Raw genomic sequence first — 16,865 nt, 5'->3', positions numbered from 1 at the left:
CCAAAGGATAACAATCGCCCCAACTAACAACTAAACCAAACTAGCGAACTATACTAAGTAAAGCGGGCACGCTCGACACTCCGTCTCAGGACAAAGGCGGAATTGAAGGGCGTTCGCCCACATAGCCCTATATGTCCTCAGTACAGGGCGCAAGGAGGTATGGGGCGCATGTGTAGGTCAAACAAACACTGACACCAAAAATCCAAGGCGTATGGGGACACATGCACACTTAAAGTAACCGGGAGTGGAGCACCCATAGGGACACTACTCGAAGAAGAACGGAGGGGAATGCCGAGCATGTAAGGTCTGTTATTTTAAATCCGCTTCTCTGAACAGTGTGTACCTTGGGGCAAAATAAACCATGCTTTGCTCTGGAGAACCAGCTTCTGGGGCACTGTGTACTGTTACTGCCCCGGGGTGAAGGAACATGGCTGGAGACTGGCAAGGCATAACCTGGAGAGCACCTCTGACAGCAGCTGGATTGCAGGATCCCATCCCAAAGACGAGGGGAGCAAGGAGATCCTGGTATGTGTGTTGGGCGGGGAGGGAGAGGAAATGGGGCACACTGAGCCCCTGGCAGGGGGGGTAGACAGAGCCTCTGGCACAGAGGAAGGACTGGGGGAATGGCAGGGGGTCCTTGCAATAGAGGAGGAAGGGAAGGGGGATGCACAGGGAGTTAGTGGGGCAGACAAGGGATGCCAGGAGGGTGTGCATGGAGCTCACCCATCAGAAGCTATGAAGTGCGCACCCCCCAGGTATCAGATCCAGCCCCAGCTGTCGACTGTGATAGCTGGGGGACAGGGAGAGGGGCTAGGGGTCAGGGATCTCTGGCAAGGTAGCTGAGGGCTGGCAGATGGATGCTCAGCTGCTGCCATCTAGTGGCCAGAACAGCTCATTATGTGGCACAGTGGGTGAGGCCTGTGGAAGTGCGCAGGGCCCTGGGATCACAGCACGCATCCAGGATCCATAGGTCAGGCCAGTAAACAAATCCATGGGGGAGATACCGGGCTAGATAGGCCCATGCATCTCATCCGGGGCAGCAGAGAGGGGCTGGGATACTGGGCTAGATGGGCCCCCGGGTATGATCCAGGGCAGCAGAGAGGGGCCGGGATACCAGGCTAGATGGGCCCCCGGGTATGATCCAAGGCAGCAGGGAGGGGCCGGGATACCAGGCTAGATGAGCCCCCGGGTATGATCCAGGGCAGCAGAGAGGAGCCAGGATACCAGGCTAGATGGGCCCACAGGTCTGATTTCAGGTGGCAGGGAAGGAGTGGGTTATTGATGGGTCCTGATGTATGGTGACAATTCCTACCCCCCATCCCACAAGAGACGATCATAACGTCAGTATCGTAACAAAGATTTTATTTCCATTACGAACATGACAAGTTGGTACAAAACAGCCCCATGGAACCAGCACCGCAGAGACAGGCTGGAAACAGGAAACCCTGCGTCCGACGTGGAACAGGAGCGACCGTTTCAGCTCCCGAACCGGGGCCAATCCTTCCCTGCGCCTAGGACAGAAAGAACACGGAGACCATGACGCCTCACCCACGGATAACTGAGAGGTTGTTAAGAGCAATCGAAGGAAATACCTGGGTAGAGAATGAAGCTGTCCTGGGGGACTCTCTGCCACAAGATACCGAGCTTAGAGAAGATTCAGCAAAAGGGTCAATATGGATAAATGAGCACATCCTGAATTACCAAAGGAGCTCGGGACGGACTTGTAAACCTTAAACTCAGGGGAAAATCTCCCCTGGGCAGGCTGTGCCACAAAAGTCCGCTGGGGGTGTCTCACACCTTATTCTGAAGCAATTGGCCCCTGCCACAGACGGGATACCAGGCTTGATGGGCCTATGGTCCAATCCGGTTTGGCTTGTGATTTGCGTGAGAGTTGGCAATGCTGAGGGTGGGACGAAGGGGGCAGGACGGGATGAAGCAGGGAACACTAACACTCCGCGGCGCTTTGAGCTCCGGGAACCGGGTTTTCTTTAGCTCAGCTTCGAGAGTTGCAAGGTCCCGGGTTCGAGTCCTGCAAACAGAGCGACTCACCCAGCGGTGCTGCAGGTGGAGAATTCAGGAGGAGAACTGAGAACCGTTTCCTGCCTGAGGCAGAAATCTCCCCAAGGAAAGGGGCCAACGCGTGCCCCACCCCCACTACCTAGAACTCGGTGAGGTCGTCGTTGAAGTACAGCAAGATGCCCGGCATGTAAAGGTCGGAGTCCAGGTTAAGCTGGTAGAACTCCATGTCCTGGTCCGGGATCTTGTTCTGCTCCAGCGTCTTGTCCATGTCCAGGCTGACGCCCTCGTACTTCCAGGTGTAGCTGGCGGCGTGGGCATTGTGGGGCAGGTAGCGCCGCAGGATCTCCCACATGGACTCCTCCGCGCACACCTGAGGGACGGTGTTAGAGACTTGGGGCCTGCTGGACTGACCGGCCCTCGAGCAAATATTTCTTCCCCCAACCCTCCAACCTCACCCCCCCCAGGGAAATGAAAGCACCATCTCCCCCCGGTGCCCCCTGCTGCTCACAGGGAAGTTCACGGCCTCCCTAACCCAGCAGCACCAGCCTTGCATAAAGCAGCTGCTGGATCAGACCACCAACTCCCCCCCATCCCGCTCCATGTCCACCCTGCCCCGCTTCTTATATCCCTCCTTCCCAGCATGCCTTGCTACCAAGCCCTCCACCTCAGGGACTACAACTCCCAGAATCCCCCTGCATCCAGGGGAAATGGGGTCATGGCCAGCCTTAAAGGACCAGCACGCTACCCCACATCATGTGTATTTCAGGACAGGAGTGGGCTCTAGATTGATTGGAGACCCCACTCAGCACCCCTCCGCATGTCCTGGTAACTCATGGCCCCCCTGAATAGTGCATGGGGATGGCAGTTTGCCCGGCGTTGCCACTCAAGCTCCCTGCCCCCTCAGCGTGAGGCCCAGCTCACCTCCAGCATGTGCTCCTGCGAAGTCAGGGTGTTGATGATGCGGATGTGCCGGGTCTTGGACGTCAGGATCCCCACTTCATACTTGCTGTCCTTCCACCAGGGCAACCCAAAGTCGTTTGCCCAGTCGGAGCGGGGCATCTGGGGCGGGATGTGGATGAAGCGGCCCTGGGGGGTGTAGTACTTGATGCAGCCCGTTAACGGGTCCACGTGGGTCTGGATCTGAAAGGCAGGCGATTCCATTACCAGGGTTAAGAGGGAATCCGACTGCACCCCCCGGCCACTGCCTCCTAGGTCAATAAATGTGTTACAGGCAGACAAGAATCACGGACTTGATTAGAGCTGATGGGCCTGCTAAGCGCCATGAATGGAAGGAGCAATTAAATACCCCCTTTGCATCGTGAGAGCTGACTAGGAAGCCACCTCCCAAGGCCTGAGAGCCAAAAGGTTTCCCTGCGACTGGGATATGGATTGGTTACAGTTGTGCCTGTGCAGGGGCGAGAAAGAAAGCTAGGGGAGCCGTGCTGAGGGAGTCAGCAATGAGGCAGGGCTCTTTGGGGCACGGGACTGGCTGGAGAGGCAGGCTTCGGGATTTCTGAGCAAGGAAACTGCCTGGTGTTTGATCCCAGAAAACAGGATTGCACTACGGTCTTTGCTTGCACTACTGAAATCCCTGACTTGCAGCATCCAACGGGAACAACCCTGAATATCGGCTCACAGCTTGGGCGAAGGGGGCAGCCCCAGGATTCCACCAGATCAGCTGGTCCCAGACCCCACCGACAGCAGAGGATGGATCCCAGCCTCCCACTCCCTCAAGAAGAGCCACAAACAGGAACATGAGTGTGGGGTTCATGGGGGAAGGGGACAGAGGCATCAGACCCTGAAGCCCCAAGGGCTGTGGATCAGGACTACGTCGGCAGGTCAGCGAGCTTGTAGTCAGCTGCTTAGTGAACAAGCCAATCCCACCCTGTGAGACAGGAAAGGCAGAGCTGGAGAGGGCGATGTGGCTTGGGGGGGGGGGCGCAGGCGGGGGGGGTGCCACGGGGCATTGTGGAGGGGTGTTGGCAGGGGGGGTGCTGGCAGGGGGGGCGCCATGCAGCATTGTGGGGGGGGTGCTGGCAGGGGGGGGCGCCATGCGGCATTGTGGGGGGGTGCTGGCAGGGGGGCACCGTGGGGCTCTGTGGGGGGGCGCTGGCGGGGGGAGGGGCCGCAGGGCTCTGGGGGGAAAGGTTTCCATGCGAGGGGGGGAGGAGTACTGCGCCCAGCTGGGGAATTCCTCTAAAGACCCCTGGAGACAAGGAAGGAAGGAAAAAGTTCTGTTCCCACTATGCAGCCACCTCTAGGGTGAGCTGGGCAGCTGATTATCCAGGGAACCCTCGCCTGGTACTGAGATGCAGCCACCTCTGAGGCAGGGCCCAGCAGCTGTTTAACCACTTCACAACGGTTTCGGACAGGAAGTGAAGGAGAACCCTGCGCCCATTTCAAACTGCAGGGGTGGCGTTTGGGGGCCTGGGCAAGCAGAGGCCCTCTGTAACGACCCCCCACTCCGCCAGTTCTTACGTCTCTGGTCTTGGGGTTGAACCAGTGGCTAATGTCCTTTCCCGCCGCTTCCAAGATGGGCCTCAGCAAGACATCCCCTGGGGGAGACAGAGCCTGGAGTCAGACGGTGTATGCAGTGATGTGGTGGGGTGGGGGACACGCATCCGTGTGCCTCCAGGCCAGCGGGGCCAGGTTCGCGGGTGCAGTGGAGGGGAAAATGGAGGAGTGCCACAGGGCGTTGTGGGATGGGGGGGTGCTGACCCAACCAGTGTGTGTATGTGTGTGTGTGTGTGTGGAGGGGGTGCAGTGGGTGTGGGGTCCCCCAGTGAATGGAAGGATTCTGGTTACCTTTGTGCTATAGGGCCAGTAGGTTCAGGTCAGGCTCTGGGGCTAGGATGGTCTGTGGGGGTCCCAATGGGGGGTGCCCTGGGGGGAGGAGTGCCACGGTGCATTTGGGGGCTTGGGAGACTCTATGAAGGGTGGAGTGAGCATTGTGTGTGGGGGCCTATGGAGGGTGCCCCAGTGAACTGGGGGGTCTTTACCATAGTGCAATGTGAGGGAGAGTATGGGGGTGCAGCGATAGACTATGGGGGGAGTCCAGGAGGGAGCCGCAGTGTATTGTAGGGGTGCTGAGGGTTGTGGCACTACAGTGCATTGTGCGGGGGTGCTCAGGGATGCCACGGTACATTGTGTGGGATACTGGGGGGGTTCTGAGGGGCATTGTGGGGGTGCTGGGGGGGAAGTGGCACCACAGTACATTGTGGGGGGTGCTGGCTGGGGGGGCGCCGCAGGACTCTGGCGGGAGGAGGGACCGTGGTGCTCTGTGGGGGGGAGGCGCTGGCAGGGGAGGGAGGAGCCGCAGGGCTCTGAGGGGGGGAGGCGCTGGCGGGGGGGAGGGGCCGCGGGGCTCTGAGAGGCGAGGGGCCGCGGGGCTCTGTAGGAAGGGGGAGGAGCTGGCGGGGGGGAGGGGCCGCGGGGCTCTGTAGGAAGGGGGAGGAGCTGGCGGGGGGGGAGGGGCCGCGGGGCTCTGTGGGGGGGAGGCGCTGGCGGGGGGGGAGGGGCCGCGGGGCTCTGTGGGGGGGAGGCGCTGGCGGGGGGAGGGGCCGCGGGGCTCTGTGGGGGGGGAGGAGCTGGCGGGGGGGAGGGGCCGCGGGGCTCTGTAGGAAGGGGGAGGAGCTGGCGGGGGGAGGGGCCGCGGGGCTCTGTGGGGGGGAGGAGCTGGCGGGGGGGAGGGGCCGCGGGGCTCTGTAGGAAGGGGGAGGCGCTGGCGGGGGGGGAGGGGCCGCGGGGCTCTGTGGCGGGGAGGAGCTGGCGGGGGGGGAGGGGCCGCGGGGCTCTCTAGGATGGGGGAGGAGCTGGCGGGGGGGAGGGGCCGCGGGGCTCTGTAGGAAGGGGGGGCGCTGGCGGGGGGGAGGGGCCGCGGGGCTCTGTGGGGGGGGAGGCGCTGGCGGGGGGGAGGGGCCGCGGGGCTCTGTGGCGGGGAGGAGCTGGCGGGGGGGAGGGGCCGCGGGGCTCTGTGGGGGGGGAGGCGCTGGCGGGGGGGGAGGGGCCGCGGGGGCTCTGTGGGGGGGGAGGAGCTGGCGGGGGGGAGGGGCCGCGGGGCTCTGTGGGGGGGAGGCGCTGGCGGGGGGGGGAGGGGCCGCGGGGCTCTGTGGGGGGGAGGAGCTGGCGGGGGGGGAGAGGCCGCGGGGCTCTGTGGGGGGGGGAGGTGCTGGCGGGGGGAGGGGCCGCGGGGCTCTGTGGCGGGGAGGCGCTGGCGGGGGGAGGGGCCGCGGGGCTCTGTGGGGGGGGAGGCGCTGGCGGGGGGAGGGGCCGCGGGGCTCTGTGGCGGGGAGGCGCTGGCGGGGGGAGGGGCCGCGGGGCTCTGTGGCGGGGGAGGCGCTGGCGGGGGGGAGGGGCCGCGGGGCTCTGTGGGGGGGGAGGGGCGGCGGGGCTCTGTGGCGGGGAGGCGCTGGCGGGGGGGAGGGGCCGCGGGGCTCTGTGGGGGGGGAGGCGCTGGCGGGGGGAGGGGCCGCGGGGCTCTGTAGGAAGGGGGAGGAGCTGGCGGGGGGAGGGGCGGCGGGGCTCTGTGGCGGGGAGGCGCTGGCGGGGGGAGGGGCCGCGGGGCTCTGTGGGGGGGGAGGCGCTGGCGGGGGGAGGGGCCGCGGGGCTCTGTGGGGGGGGAGGGGCGGCGGGGCTCTGTGGCGGGGAGGCGCTGGCGGGGGGAGGGGCCGCGGGGCTCTGTAGGAAGGGGGAGGAGCTGGCGGGGGGAGGGGCCGCGGGGCTCTGTGGCGGGGAGGCGCTGGCGGGGGGAGGGGCCGCGGGGCTCTGTAGGAAGGGGGAGGCGCTGGCGGGGGGAGGGGCCGCGGGGCTCTGTGGCGGGGAGGCGCTGGCGGGGGGAGGGGCCGCGGGGCATTGTGGGTACAGACCCTTGTGGCGCCGGCCCAGCGGGCTCAGGTCGCAGACGCGGCCCAGGTAGGAGACCCAGAGGTCCCCGGGCCGCGCGTGCGCCGCCACCTCCCGCGGGGTGAAGTAGCGGGACGGGAACGTCTCCATGGCGCCGCCCGCGCTGCCAGGGCAACCGCCGGCCGCCCGCGCGGGGCCTGCCGGGATCCTCCCGCCCACGAGCCGGCGCGCGCGGGGCCTGCCGGGGAGCTCCGCCCCGCGCCGCGCTGATCTCGCGAGAGCCGGGCGCGGCATGGCGGCGGCGGCCGGGCAGCGCGAGGAGAACGGGTGCTGCGGCCGCGGCCCGCTGGGGGGCGGGGCGAGCCCCGCGGTGAGAGGGGGCGGGGCGAGCCCCGCGGTGAGAGGGGGCGGGGCGGGCTGGATGCTCTAGGACCCTGGGCTGCGGGGGGCGGGGCAGCGCCGGGGGGCCGCGGGGGAGGGGGGGGGTCGGCGTCTCCGGGGCCCCCCCGCACTGAGCCCCGCTCTGCCCCCAGGACTCGGACGGGGAGGCGCCCGACTCCCCCTACGCCCGCGCCCGCCGCCAGCTGGAGACGCTGCTGAACCGGCCCATGCGGATCCGCATGACGGACGGGCGGACGCTCGTCGGCGGCTTCCTCTGCACCGACCGCGACAGCAACGTCATCCTGGGCTCGGCGCAGGAGTATCTCAAAGCCAGCGGTGCGCCGGACGCCTGGGTTCCCCGCCAGAGCGGGCGGGGGGGGGCTGGGAGCCAGGACTCCTGGGTTCACTCCCTGGCTCTGGGAGGGGTCTAGTGGTTAGAGCGGGGGGGGGCTGGGAGCCAGGACTCCTGGGTTCACTCCCTGGCTCTGGGAGGGGTCTAGTGGTTAAAGCGGGGTGGCTGGGAGCCAGGACTCCTGGGTTCACTCCCTGGCTGTGGGAGGGGTCTAGTGGTTAGAGCAGGGGGGGCTGGGTGCCAGGACTCCTGGGTTCACTCCCTGGCTCTGGGAGGGGTCTAGTGGTTAGAGCGGGGGGGGGGCTGGGAGCCAGGACTCCTGGGTTCTCTCCCTGGCTCTGGGAGGGGTCTAGTGGTTAGAGCGGGGGGGGCCTGGGAGCCAGGACTCCTGGGTTCACTCCCTGGCTCTGGGAGGGGTCTAGTGGTTAGAGCGGGGGGGGCCTGGGAGCCAGGACTCCTGGGTTCACTCCCTGGCTGTGGGAGGGGTCTAGTGGTTAGAGCGGGGGGGCTGGGAGCCAGGACTCCTGGGTTCTCTCCCTAGTTCTGGGAGGGGGAGGGGGGGTCTAGGGTTTAGAGCGGGGGGGGGTGCTGGGAGCCAGGACTCCTGGGTTCACTCCCTGGCTCTGGGAGGGGTCTAGTGGTTAGAGCAGGGGGGGCTGGGTGCCAGGACTCCTGGGTTCACTCCCTGGCTCTGGGAGGGGTCTAGTGGTTAGAGCAGGGGGGCTGGGTGCCAGGACTCCTGGGTTCTCTCCCTGGCTCTGGGAGGGGTCTAGTGGTTAGAGCGGGGGGGGGGCTGGGTGCCAGGACTCCTGGGTTCTCTCCCTGGCTCTGGGAGGGGTCTAGTGGTTAGAGCAGGGGGGGGCTGGGTGCCAGGACTCCTGGGTTCTCTCCCTGGCTCTGGGAGGGGTCTAGTGGTTAGAGCGGGGGGGGCCTGGGAGCCAGGACTCCTGGGTTCACTCCCTGGCTGTGGGAGGGGTCTAGTGGTTAGAGCGGGGGGGCTGGGAGCCAGGACTCCTGGGTTCTCTCCCTAGTTCTGGGAGGGGTCTAGTGGTTAGAGCGGGGGGGGGCTGGGAGCCAGGACTCCTGGGTTCACTCCCTGGCTCTGGGAGGGGTCTAGTGGTTAAAGCGGGGGGGGCTGGGAGCCAGGACTCCTGGGTTCACTCCCTGGCTGTGGGAGGGGTCTAGTGGTTAGAGCAGGGGGGGCTGGGTGCCAGGACTCCTGGGTTCACTCCCTGGCTCTGGGAGGGGTCTAGTGGTTAGAGCGGGGGGGGGCTGGGAGCCAGGACTCCTGGGTTCTCTCCCTGGCTCTGGGAGGGGTCTAGTGGTTAGAGCGGGGGGGGCCTGGGAGCCAGGACTCCTGGGTTCACTCCCTGGCTGTGGGAGGGGTCTAGTGGTTAGAGCGGGGGGGCTGGGAGCCAGGACTCCTGGGTTCTCTCCCTAGTTCTGGGAGGGGAGGGCGGGTCTAGGGTTTAGAGCGGGGGGGGGTGCTGGGAGCCAGGACTCCTGGGTTCACTCCCTGGCTCTGGGAGGGGTCTAGTGGTTAGAGCAGGGGGGGCTGGGTGCCAGGACTCCTGGGTTCACTCCCTGGCTCTGGGAGGGGTCTAGTGGTTAGAGCAGGGGGGGCTGGGTGCCAGGACTCCTGGGTTCTCTCCCTGGCTCTGGGAGGGGTCTAGTGGTTAGAGCGGGGGGGGGGCTGGGTGCCAGGACTCCTGGGTTCACTCCCTGGCTCTGGGAGGGGTCTAGTGGTTAGAGCAGGGGGGGGCTGGGTGCCAGGACTCCTGGGTTCTCTCCCTGGCTCTGGGCGGGGTCTCGGGGTTAGAGCGGGGGGGGCCTGGGAGCCAGGACTCCTGGGTTCCACTCCCTGGCTGTGGGAGGGGTCCAGTGGTTAGAGCGGGGGGGCTGGGAGCCAGGACTCCTGGGTTCTCTCCCTAGTTCTGGGAGGGGAGGGCGGGTCTAGGGTTTAGAGCGGGGGGGGTGCTGGGAGCCAGGACTCCTGGGTTCACTCCCTGGCTCTGGGAGGGGTCTAGTGGTTAGAGCAGGGGGGGCTGGGTGCCAGGACTCCTGGGTTCACTCCCTGGCTCTGGGAGGGGTCTAGTGGTTAGAGCAGGGGGGGCTGGGTGCCAGGACTCCTGGGTTCACTCCCTGGCTGTGGGAGGGGTCTAGTGGTTAGAGCAGGGGGGGCTGGGTGCCAGGACTCCTGGGTTCACTCCCTGGCTCTGGGAGGGTCTAGTGGTTAGAGCGGGGGGAGCCTGGGAGCCAGGACTCCTGGGTTCACTCCCTGGCTCTGGGAGGGGTCTAGTGGTTAAAGCGGGGGGGCTGGGAGCCAGGACTCCTGGGTTCACTCCCTGGCTCTGGGAGGGGTCTAGTGGTTAGAGCGGGGGGGGCTGGGAGCCAGGACTCCTGGGTTCTCTCCCTGGCTCTGGGAGGGGTCTAGTGGTTAGAGCGGGGGGGCTGGTTGCCAGGACTCCTGGGTTCACTCCCTGGCTCTGGGAGGGGTCTAGTGGTTAGAGCGGGGGGGCTGGTTGCCAGGACTCCTGGGTTCACTCCCTGGCTCTGGGAGGGGTCTAGTGGTTAGAGCGGGGGGGGGCTGGGAGCCAGGACTCCTGCGTTCTCTCCCTGGTTGTGGGAGGGGTCTAGTGGTTAGAGCGGGGGGGGGGGGCTGGGTGCCAGGACTCCTGGGTTCACTCCCTGGCTGTGGGAGGGGTCTAGTGGTTAGAGCGGGGGGGGGGCTGGGAGCCAGGACTCCTGGGTTCACTCCCTGGCTGTGGGAGGGGAGGGCGGGTCTAGTGGTTACAGAGGGGGGGCTGGGAGCCAGGACTCCTGGGTTCTCTCCCTGACTCTGTTGGAGGGGTCTAGTGGTTAGAGCAAGGGGGGGGGGCTGGGAGCCAGGACTCCTGGGTTCTCTCCCTGGCTCTGGGAGGGAAGTGGGCTCTAGTGGTTAGAGCGGGGCGCAGGGAGGGGAGCGGCTGGCGCAGGGAGCGACTCTCTGACCCCCCCCTCTCGTCCCCAGACTCGTTTGCGGCCAGCGAGCCCCGCGTGCTGGGCCTGGCCATGGTGCCCGGCCACCACATCGTCTCCATCGAGGTGGAGCTGGAGAATCTGAGCAGCCCCCAGTACCTGTGAGAGGCGCCCGGCCGAGAGACCTGCCCAAGGACCTGCCCGCGGGGCGCTGCCGGGCACCGGGGCTGGCGGCCGGGGGCCGCTCTGCCCATTAAAGCCTGTGGGGAGCCCAGAGCAGCTGCCGGGGCCTCGTTTGTGCTGCGCGGGTCTCGGCGTCCCTGCCCCGAAACAAGCCGGTTCCTTGGCTCGCCCCCTGGGCGACCGGGCCTTGTTCTCGCCCTCGGGCCCTGCCCCTCACCTGGCGTCTAGGTACCAGTAGCCGAGCCGGGGTTAGTGCCAAGTGCTCCCCACGCTTCTCCCCACACCAAAACTAATCCCCTCGCGCGCAACCCACAGCCCTTGCTTGCCCAGCGCTGCCCCCCACCCCAGCCCCGCCGGTGCCCCTCACTCCCGACCCATAGCCCCTGCTAGCCCAGCCCCGGGCTCCCCCAGCCCCGCCGGTGCCCCTCACTCCTGACCCACAGCCCCCTGCTAGCCCATTCCTGCCCCCCACAGCTCTGCGGTGCCCCTCACTCCCAATCCACAGCCCCCTCTGATTTGTTTTCCCTGCTCTCCTTCCCCCCACTAGCACTGTTAACCCCTTGCTGGCCAGGGCTGCTCCCCCTGCACTCTGGGAATGGGGGGGACCCTGCTGTTGGCTCCCCGTCTCCGTGGCCTTGGGCCGAGCCTGGCCCCCAGCCCAGCGCCTGCTGTTCCCATCAGCTCCGAACAATGGGCTGCTCTGTCCCCCCACCCTTCCCCTGCCGCAGGATGCAACCTGGGGGAGCCGCTTATCTTAGTCAAGGCTGCTTCCCTTGTTCCCAGCTGCTGACGCCAGCCCCAGGCCTCTGCCCGCCCCATGGCCCTGCCTGCGGGGGGTGCCAGACCCCCCCCCACGCCTGCCTTAAACCCCCACCAGCCCGAAAACATGCCTGAGCAGGGTGGGGCTGGGAGCCAGGACTCCTGGCTTCTTTCTCCTGCTCTGGGAGGGGAGCGGGGTCTGGTGGGTTGGAGCGGGGCTGGGAGCCAGGATGCCTGGGTTCTTTCCCCTGCTCTGGGAAGGGAGTGGGGCTGGGGGGTTAGAGTAGGGGGTGCCGGGAGCCAGGACTCCTGGGTTCTCTCCCTGGCGCTGTCACTGATTTTCTGTTGCCCGGAGCACCCTCTGCTTCCCTTTCCCCACATGGGGTAGGGGTAACCCTCGCTCCTGGCCCCATCCCACCCCCATGCCCTTGTTGCCACTGCTGGCAGGTTCCCCATCCCCATGCCTGACCCCTGCCCATCTAGCGGGGGAGCAATGTGAGGGGGCAGAGCTGTGCCTCCGGGGGGGTTCCCACCTTGACCCCAGAGCCTGGGCCCTGCGTCCACTCCCTCTGGCTATGGAAAACTTGAGCGTGTTTCCCCTGCGGCTGTTTGCCGTGGAGCCAGGCCAGCCCCAGAGCGGAAGGGCAGGCAGGGTCAGAGAACGGCCATTTGCGGGGTGGTGGCGAGGCCAGCAGTGAAGGGTCGGGGCAGCGCCCGGCAAAACAGGGGCCCTGCCTCCAGCAGAGGGTCGGGGCAGGGCCGGGCCCTGGGGAATAGGGGGGAACATAGTGGCAGAAATCCTGTGGAGGGGAGTTCCGCAGCCCCAGCCCTGCCTCCGCAGTGTCTGCTGCAGCCCCAGCCTGCGTGCCCCCGTGGGGGGGACAGAGCAGGAACCCACAGCAGATGTGGGGGAGGCCCCCAGCCCTTCCCTTAGCACGGGCTGTCAGCCTACCCCACGGCTGGGCCTCCCCGACCCCTGAGTGACACACACATGTTGGGCGGGGATGCGAGATAAAGGAATCAATGTGCTTGTTAGAAAAAGGATTTTTATTGATAATAAAATGACCCCCCCACACACGTCTGCTTCGTTTGAAGGCCCGCCCCGGCCCCACCCTTGCCTGCCCCTCACCCTCAGCCCCCCAAGGCCCAGAGCTCCCTGACCCAGCCTGCCCCTAAACTACACCCCTCAATCCAGAGGGGGTCACCCACAGCCCTCCCTAGATTGCTCCAACCCCAGACACAAATGCTGCCCCCCCCGAAGCAGCCAGAGGCAGAACAAGGGGATGTCGCTCACCCCAAACCAGCAGTGATTCCCTCTCCCCCCGTCTCTTTGGGGTGTTGGTGTCATGGGGTGGCCCCCCAGGCTGTGTCTCATGGGGTGCTCCTTGTTTGCTGTGGGGAGTGGCCATGGGGTGCCACCCCTGCTATCTCTCTGCCGGGGGGGGGCACTCCAGGCCCCCCTCACACCCAGACCTTGTCCCCCGGGGCGGGCGGGCGGGCGCGGGGGCAGCACCAGGCGGCCTGGTGGTAGTGCCCGGCGGGCAGGTTGCGGTAGACAGCCAGGCTGTAGGGCAGGAGGCAGTAACCCAGCTGCAGGTGCCGCGCCAGCCGCACAAAGGCCGCCAGGCCAAGCACCAGGAGCGGCAGGAGCAGGGTGAAGCCGAGCACCAGCAGGGCCGTGGCACCGGCGTCGTGAAGATGGGCCTCGCACGGGGCCACCCGGGCGTGCAGGAACTGCGGGGGGAGAAGGGGAGAGGGTCAGGGCGCGTGCGACAGGCGTGTGAACGAGGCCTGGGCCGGCCCTTGCCCGCTTCACAGCAGGCTGCCGGGCACCTACATACACGCGTGCGTGCAAAGAGCAGTGCCCTCTTGCGCCCGTGGCAAGACAGGCTTGCACACTCATGGGCACTGAGCGCTTGCACAACTGGATGCACGCCAGGCAGGGGCCCACCTGTGCACACCCTCCAATCACACGTGCAAAGGGACTTGCACGCCACAACAGCCTGAAGCGTGGGGACACCCCCCCACGGGTGTGCAAACGGCGTGCAAGGATGGGGGCCCACGTGCAAACACACCCACCCACACCATCTAAGCTCCCCTCACCAAGTGCCTGAATGGATGACAGTGCCCCCCCCCCCGCATTTGTCAGGAGTGATGGGGGGGCAGGGGCTGCACCAGGAAGCGCCAGGACGGGCTGCCCCGGCCCCATGGGGTTATCGGCCACAACCAGACCCACCAGGTCTGCACTTCGTCAGCTGTCAGGCGGGGTGGGGGAGGGGAATGGCAGGACTCCTGGGTTCTCTCCCTGGCTCTGGGAGGAGGGGGTGGGGGGCTGGGAGCCAGGACTCCTGGGTTCATGTTGCTTGTCTCAACGCCCCCATCCCCCGCCTGCCTGGGCTGGGACCACCCAGAGCATCCCGCAGCTCCATGGGGTGGGGGGGTCCAACCCCCCCCCCAGGAATCCAAGGGCAGAGATATCGCCCCTCCCCCAGCCCCGCCGGTGCCCCTCACTCCCGGCCTGCAGCCCCCTGCCAGCCCTGTTCTGTGCAGTTCCGGGGGAGGGGGTGCGAGGGGGGGCTCACCTTGGAGTGGCAGAGGAAGCCCTGGGATGTTTCGGGGGGGTCAGAGGGGAGCGGGGCTCCGGGAGGGTACAGAGGGGGAGCAGAAGACGACCCGGGGTATCTCTGGGGGTGTCGGGGGGGTACAGAAGGGGGCAGAGGACACCCCGGGGTGTTTCTGGGGGGATCCGGGGGGCACAGAGGCGGGGTTCCGGGGGTATAGAGGGGGAGCTACAGAGGGGGGCTCCGGGGGGGTACAGAGGGGGCAGAGGACGCCCCGGGGTGTCTCGGGGGGCACAGGGGGGCAGAGGACGCCCCGGGATGTCACTGGGGGTTATGGGGGGCACAGAGGCAGGGTTCCGGGGGGGTATGGAGGGGGAGCTACAGAGGGGGGTACAGAGGGGGCAGAGGACGCCCCGGGGTGTCTCTGGGGGGATCGGGGGGGCACAGAGGCAGGGTTCCTGGGGAGTATGGAGGGGGAGCTACAGAGGGGGGCTCCGGGGGGGGTACAGAGGGGGCAGAGGACGCCCGGGGGTGTCTCGGGGAGGCACGGAGGGGAGAGGATGCCCCAGGGTGTCACTGGGGGGATCCGGGGAGGCTCACCTTGGAGTGGCAGAGGACGCCCCGGGATGTCACTGGGGGGCCGGGGGGTGATCCGGGGGGCTACAGAGGGGGTCCGCGGGGGGGGCAGAGGACGCCCCGGGATGTCCCGGGGGGGCTACAGAGGGGGAGGCACAGAGGGGCTCCGGGGGGGGGGGCTCACCTTGGAGTGGCGGAGGAAGCCCTAGGCTGTTTCGGGGAGAGTCAGAGGGAGCGGGGCTCGGGGGGGTACAGAAGGGCGAGAGTCTGGGGGGGCTCACCTTGGAGTGGCAGAGGAAGCCCTGGGATGTTTCGGGGGGGGTCAGAGGGGAGCGGGGCTCCGGGAGGGTACAGAGGGGGAGCAGAAGACGACCCGGGGTGTCGGGGGGTACAGAAGAGGGCAGAGGACACCCCGGGGTGTCTCTGGGGAGATCCGGGGGGCACAGAGGCGGGGTTCCGGGGCTATAGAGGGGGAGCTACAGAGGGGGGCTCCGGGGGGGTACAGAGGGGGGCAGAGGACGCCCGGGGGTGTCTCGGGGAGGCACGGAGGGGAGAGGACGCCCCGGGGTGTCACTGGGGGGCTCCGGGGAGGCTCACCTTGGAGTGGCAGAGGACGCCCCGGGGTGTCACTGGGGGGCCGGGGGGTGATCCGGGGGGCTACAGAGGGGGCTCCGCGAGGGGGGGCAAAGGACGCCCCGGGATGTCACGGGGGGCCGCGGGGGCTCCGGGGGGGGCTCACCTTGGAGTGGCAGAGGAAGCCGAGCCCCAGCGCGGTGCCCGCGGGCAGCAGCGCGGCGGCGCAGAGCAGCGCGCAGAGCAGGGCGCAGAGCGCCGCCGCCAGCAGGTTGTGCGCGCTCAGCAGGACGGCGCAGGCCAGACAGTCCAGCGCCCCGCGCAGCTCCAGGGGCGGCCCCGGGCCCCCCGCGCCGTACGGGGGCGGCGGCACCGGGCTGCCCCGCTCCGCCGCGCCGGGATCCTGCCGCCCGCTCGCCGCCGGGGAGCCGGACATGGCCGGGGCGGGGGGGTCCGGCTGCCCGAGGGGCTCCCTGCGCGGCCCCTGCGCGCTGCGCTTTATAGCGCCCGCGGGCGGCCCGGGCCCCGCCCCTGGCCTAGACCGGCCCCGCCCCCCCCCGACCGGGGCAGCAGGGGAGGCGTGGCCGGGGACAAGATGTGGCGGGGGGGGGGGTTCTGACTCTGCTGCCTCTGGCTCATCCCCCCACCCCCGCCCTCCACGTGCAAACGGGGGGGGGGCAGGAATTTGGCCTGCTCAGATTCCGAGCGCGCTTGAATTGATCCACCTCCTCTCATGCCTCCCCCCCCGCTCTGCCCATGCCCCCCCCGACCCGCAGCCCCAGGCCCCCCCCCATTCTGCCGGTGCCCCTCACTACTGACCCACAGCCCTGGCCCCCCCAGCTCTGCCAGTGCCCCTCACTCCCAACCCATGACCCTGCCCCCCCCCCAGCTCTGCTGCTGCCCCTCACGCCCGACCCCCAGCTCTGCCGGTGCCCCTCACTCCGGACCCAGCCCTGGCCCCCCCAGCTCTGCTGCTGCCCCTCACTCCCAACCCCCAGCCCTGCCGGTGCCCCTCACTCCCTACCCACCGCCCTGCCCCCCAGCTCTGCTGCTGCCCCTCACTCCCAACCCACCGCCCTGCCCCCCCCAGCTCTGCTGCTTCCCCGCGCGCCCGACCCCCAGCTCTGCCGGTGCCCCTCACTCCGGACCCAGCCCTGGCCCCCCAGCTCTGCTGCTGCCCCTCACTCCCAACCCACCGCCCTGCCCCCCAGCTCTGCTGCTGCCCCTCACTCCCAACCCCCAGCCCTGCCGGTGCCCCTCACTCCCAACCCACCGCCCTGCCCCCCCCCAGCTCTGCCGGTGCCCCTCACTCCCTACCCACCGCCCTGCCCCCCCCAGCTCTGCCGGTGCCCCTCACTCCCTACCCACCGCCCTGCCCCCCCCCCTCAGCTCTGCTGCTGCCCCTCACTCCCAACCCCCAGCCCTGCCGCTGCCCCTCACTCCCAACCCACCGCCCTGCCCCCCCCCCAGCTCTGCTGCTGCCCCTCACGCCCGACCCCCAGCTCTGCCGGTGCCCCTCACTCCCTACCCACCGCCCTGCCCCCCCAGCTCTGCTGCTGCCCCTCACGCCCGACCCCCAGCCCTCCCAGTGCTCCTCTCTCCTGACCCAGCCCTGGCCCCCCCCATTCTGCCGGTGCCCCTCACCGGTGCCAGTTCTCCCT

General features: G+C 67.9%; 3 protein-coding genes across 5 annotated transcripts; 1 reads left to right on the top strand and 2 right to left on the bottom strand.

Moving 5' to 3' along the window:
- Positions 1-1,345: 1,345 nt before the first annotated feature.
- Positions 1,346-7,016, bottom strand: LOC119849444 (cytochrome b5 domain-containing protein 1). 3 transcript variants are annotated; one of them, XR_005290497.2, is made up of 5 exons: positions 6,885-7,016; positions 4,498-4,574; positions 2,941-3,159; positions 1,593-2,389; positions 1,346-1,511 (listed from the first exon to the last, which is right to left on the bottom strand). XR_005290497.2 is itself a non-coding variant. In XM_038386536.2 (5 exons), the coding sequence occupies exons 1-4, from the start codon at positions 7,009-7,011 to the stop codon at positions 2,159-2,161; spliced, it is 654 nt and encodes a 217-aa protein (XP_038242464.1). In that variant the 5' UTR covers positions 7,012-7,016; the 3' UTR covers positions 1,346-1,511. The 3 variants fall into 3 exon arrangements, 1 of the variants encoding a protein (XP_038242464.1); XR_006277382.1 differs by having other exon boundaries at positions 2,050-2,389; XM_038386536.2 differs by having other exon boundaries at positions 2,159-2,389.
- NAA38 (N-alpha-acetyltransferase 38, NatC auxiliary subunit) lies at positions 7,010-10,826 on the top strand. Its single transcript, XM_038386540.2, has 3 exons — positions 7,010-7,231; positions 7,395-7,578; positions 10,605-10,826. Exons 1-3 carry the CDS (start codon positions 7,010-7,012, stop codon positions 10,715-10,717), a joined length of 519 nt encoding a protein of 172 aa, XP_038242468.1. The 3' UTR covers positions 10,718-10,826.
- Positions 10,827-12,614: 1,788 nt separating this feature from the next.
- On the bottom strand, positions 12,615-15,727 carry TMEM88 (transmembrane protein 88). Its single transcript, XM_038386539.2, has 2 exons — positions 15,371-15,727; positions 12,615-13,228 (listed from the first exon to the last, which is right to left on the bottom strand). Exons 1-2 carry the CDS (start codon positions 15,638-15,640, stop codon positions 12,956-12,958), a joined length of 543 nt encoding a protein of 180 aa, XP_038242467.1. The 5' UTR covers positions 15,641-15,727; the 3' UTR covers positions 12,615-12,955.
- Positions 15,728-16,865: the final 1,138 nt, after the last annotated feature.

This window comes from Dermochelys coriacea, chromosome 28 (genome assembly GCF_009764565.3).
Source record: "Dermochelys coriacea isolate rDerCor1 chromosome 28, rDerCor1.pri.v4, whole genome shotgun sequence".
Classification (NCBI taxonomy): Eukaryota; Metazoa; Chordata; order Testudines; family Dermochelyidae; genus Dermochelys; species Dermochelys coriacea.
The sequence above is the reverse complement of the archived record's forward strand: the minus strand, read 5'-3'. Positions and strand labels throughout refer to the sequence as shown.

Coding starts and splice junctions, on each gene's coding strand:
- LOC119849444 (XM_038386536.2), bottom strand. CDS start 7,011: ATGGAGACGTTCCCGTCCCGCTACTTCACCCCGCGGGAGGTGGCGGCG. Junction 4,575..6,884: donor GCTGGGCCGGCGCCACAAGG/GTCTGTACCCAC, acceptor TGTCTCCCCCAG/GGGATGTCTTGCTGAGGCCC. Junction 3,160..4,497: donor TCAACCCCAAGACCAGAGAC/GTAAGAACTGGC, acceptor CCTGCCTTTCAG/ATCCAGACCCACGTGGACCC.
- TMEM88 (XM_038386539.2), bottom strand. CDS start 15,640: ATGTCCGGCTCCCCGGCGGCGAGCGGGCGGCAGGATCCCGGCGCGGCG. Junction 13,229..15,370: donor GCTTCCTCTGCCACTCCAAG/GTGAGCCCCCCC, acceptor CTCCCCCCGCAG/TTCCTGCACGCCCGGGTGGC.
- NAA38 (XM_038386540.2), top strand. CDS start 7,010: ATGGCGCCGCCCGCGCTGCCAGGGCAACCGCCGGCCGCCCGCGCGGGG. Junction 7,232..7,394: donor GGGGCGGGGCGAGCCCCGCG/GTGAGAGGGGGC, acceptor CTCTGCCCCCAG/GACTCGGACGGGGAGGCGCC. Junction 7,579..10,604: donor GGAGTATCTCAAAGCCAGCG/GTGCGCCGGACG, acceptor TCTCGTCCCCAG/ACTCGTTTGCGGCCAGCGAG.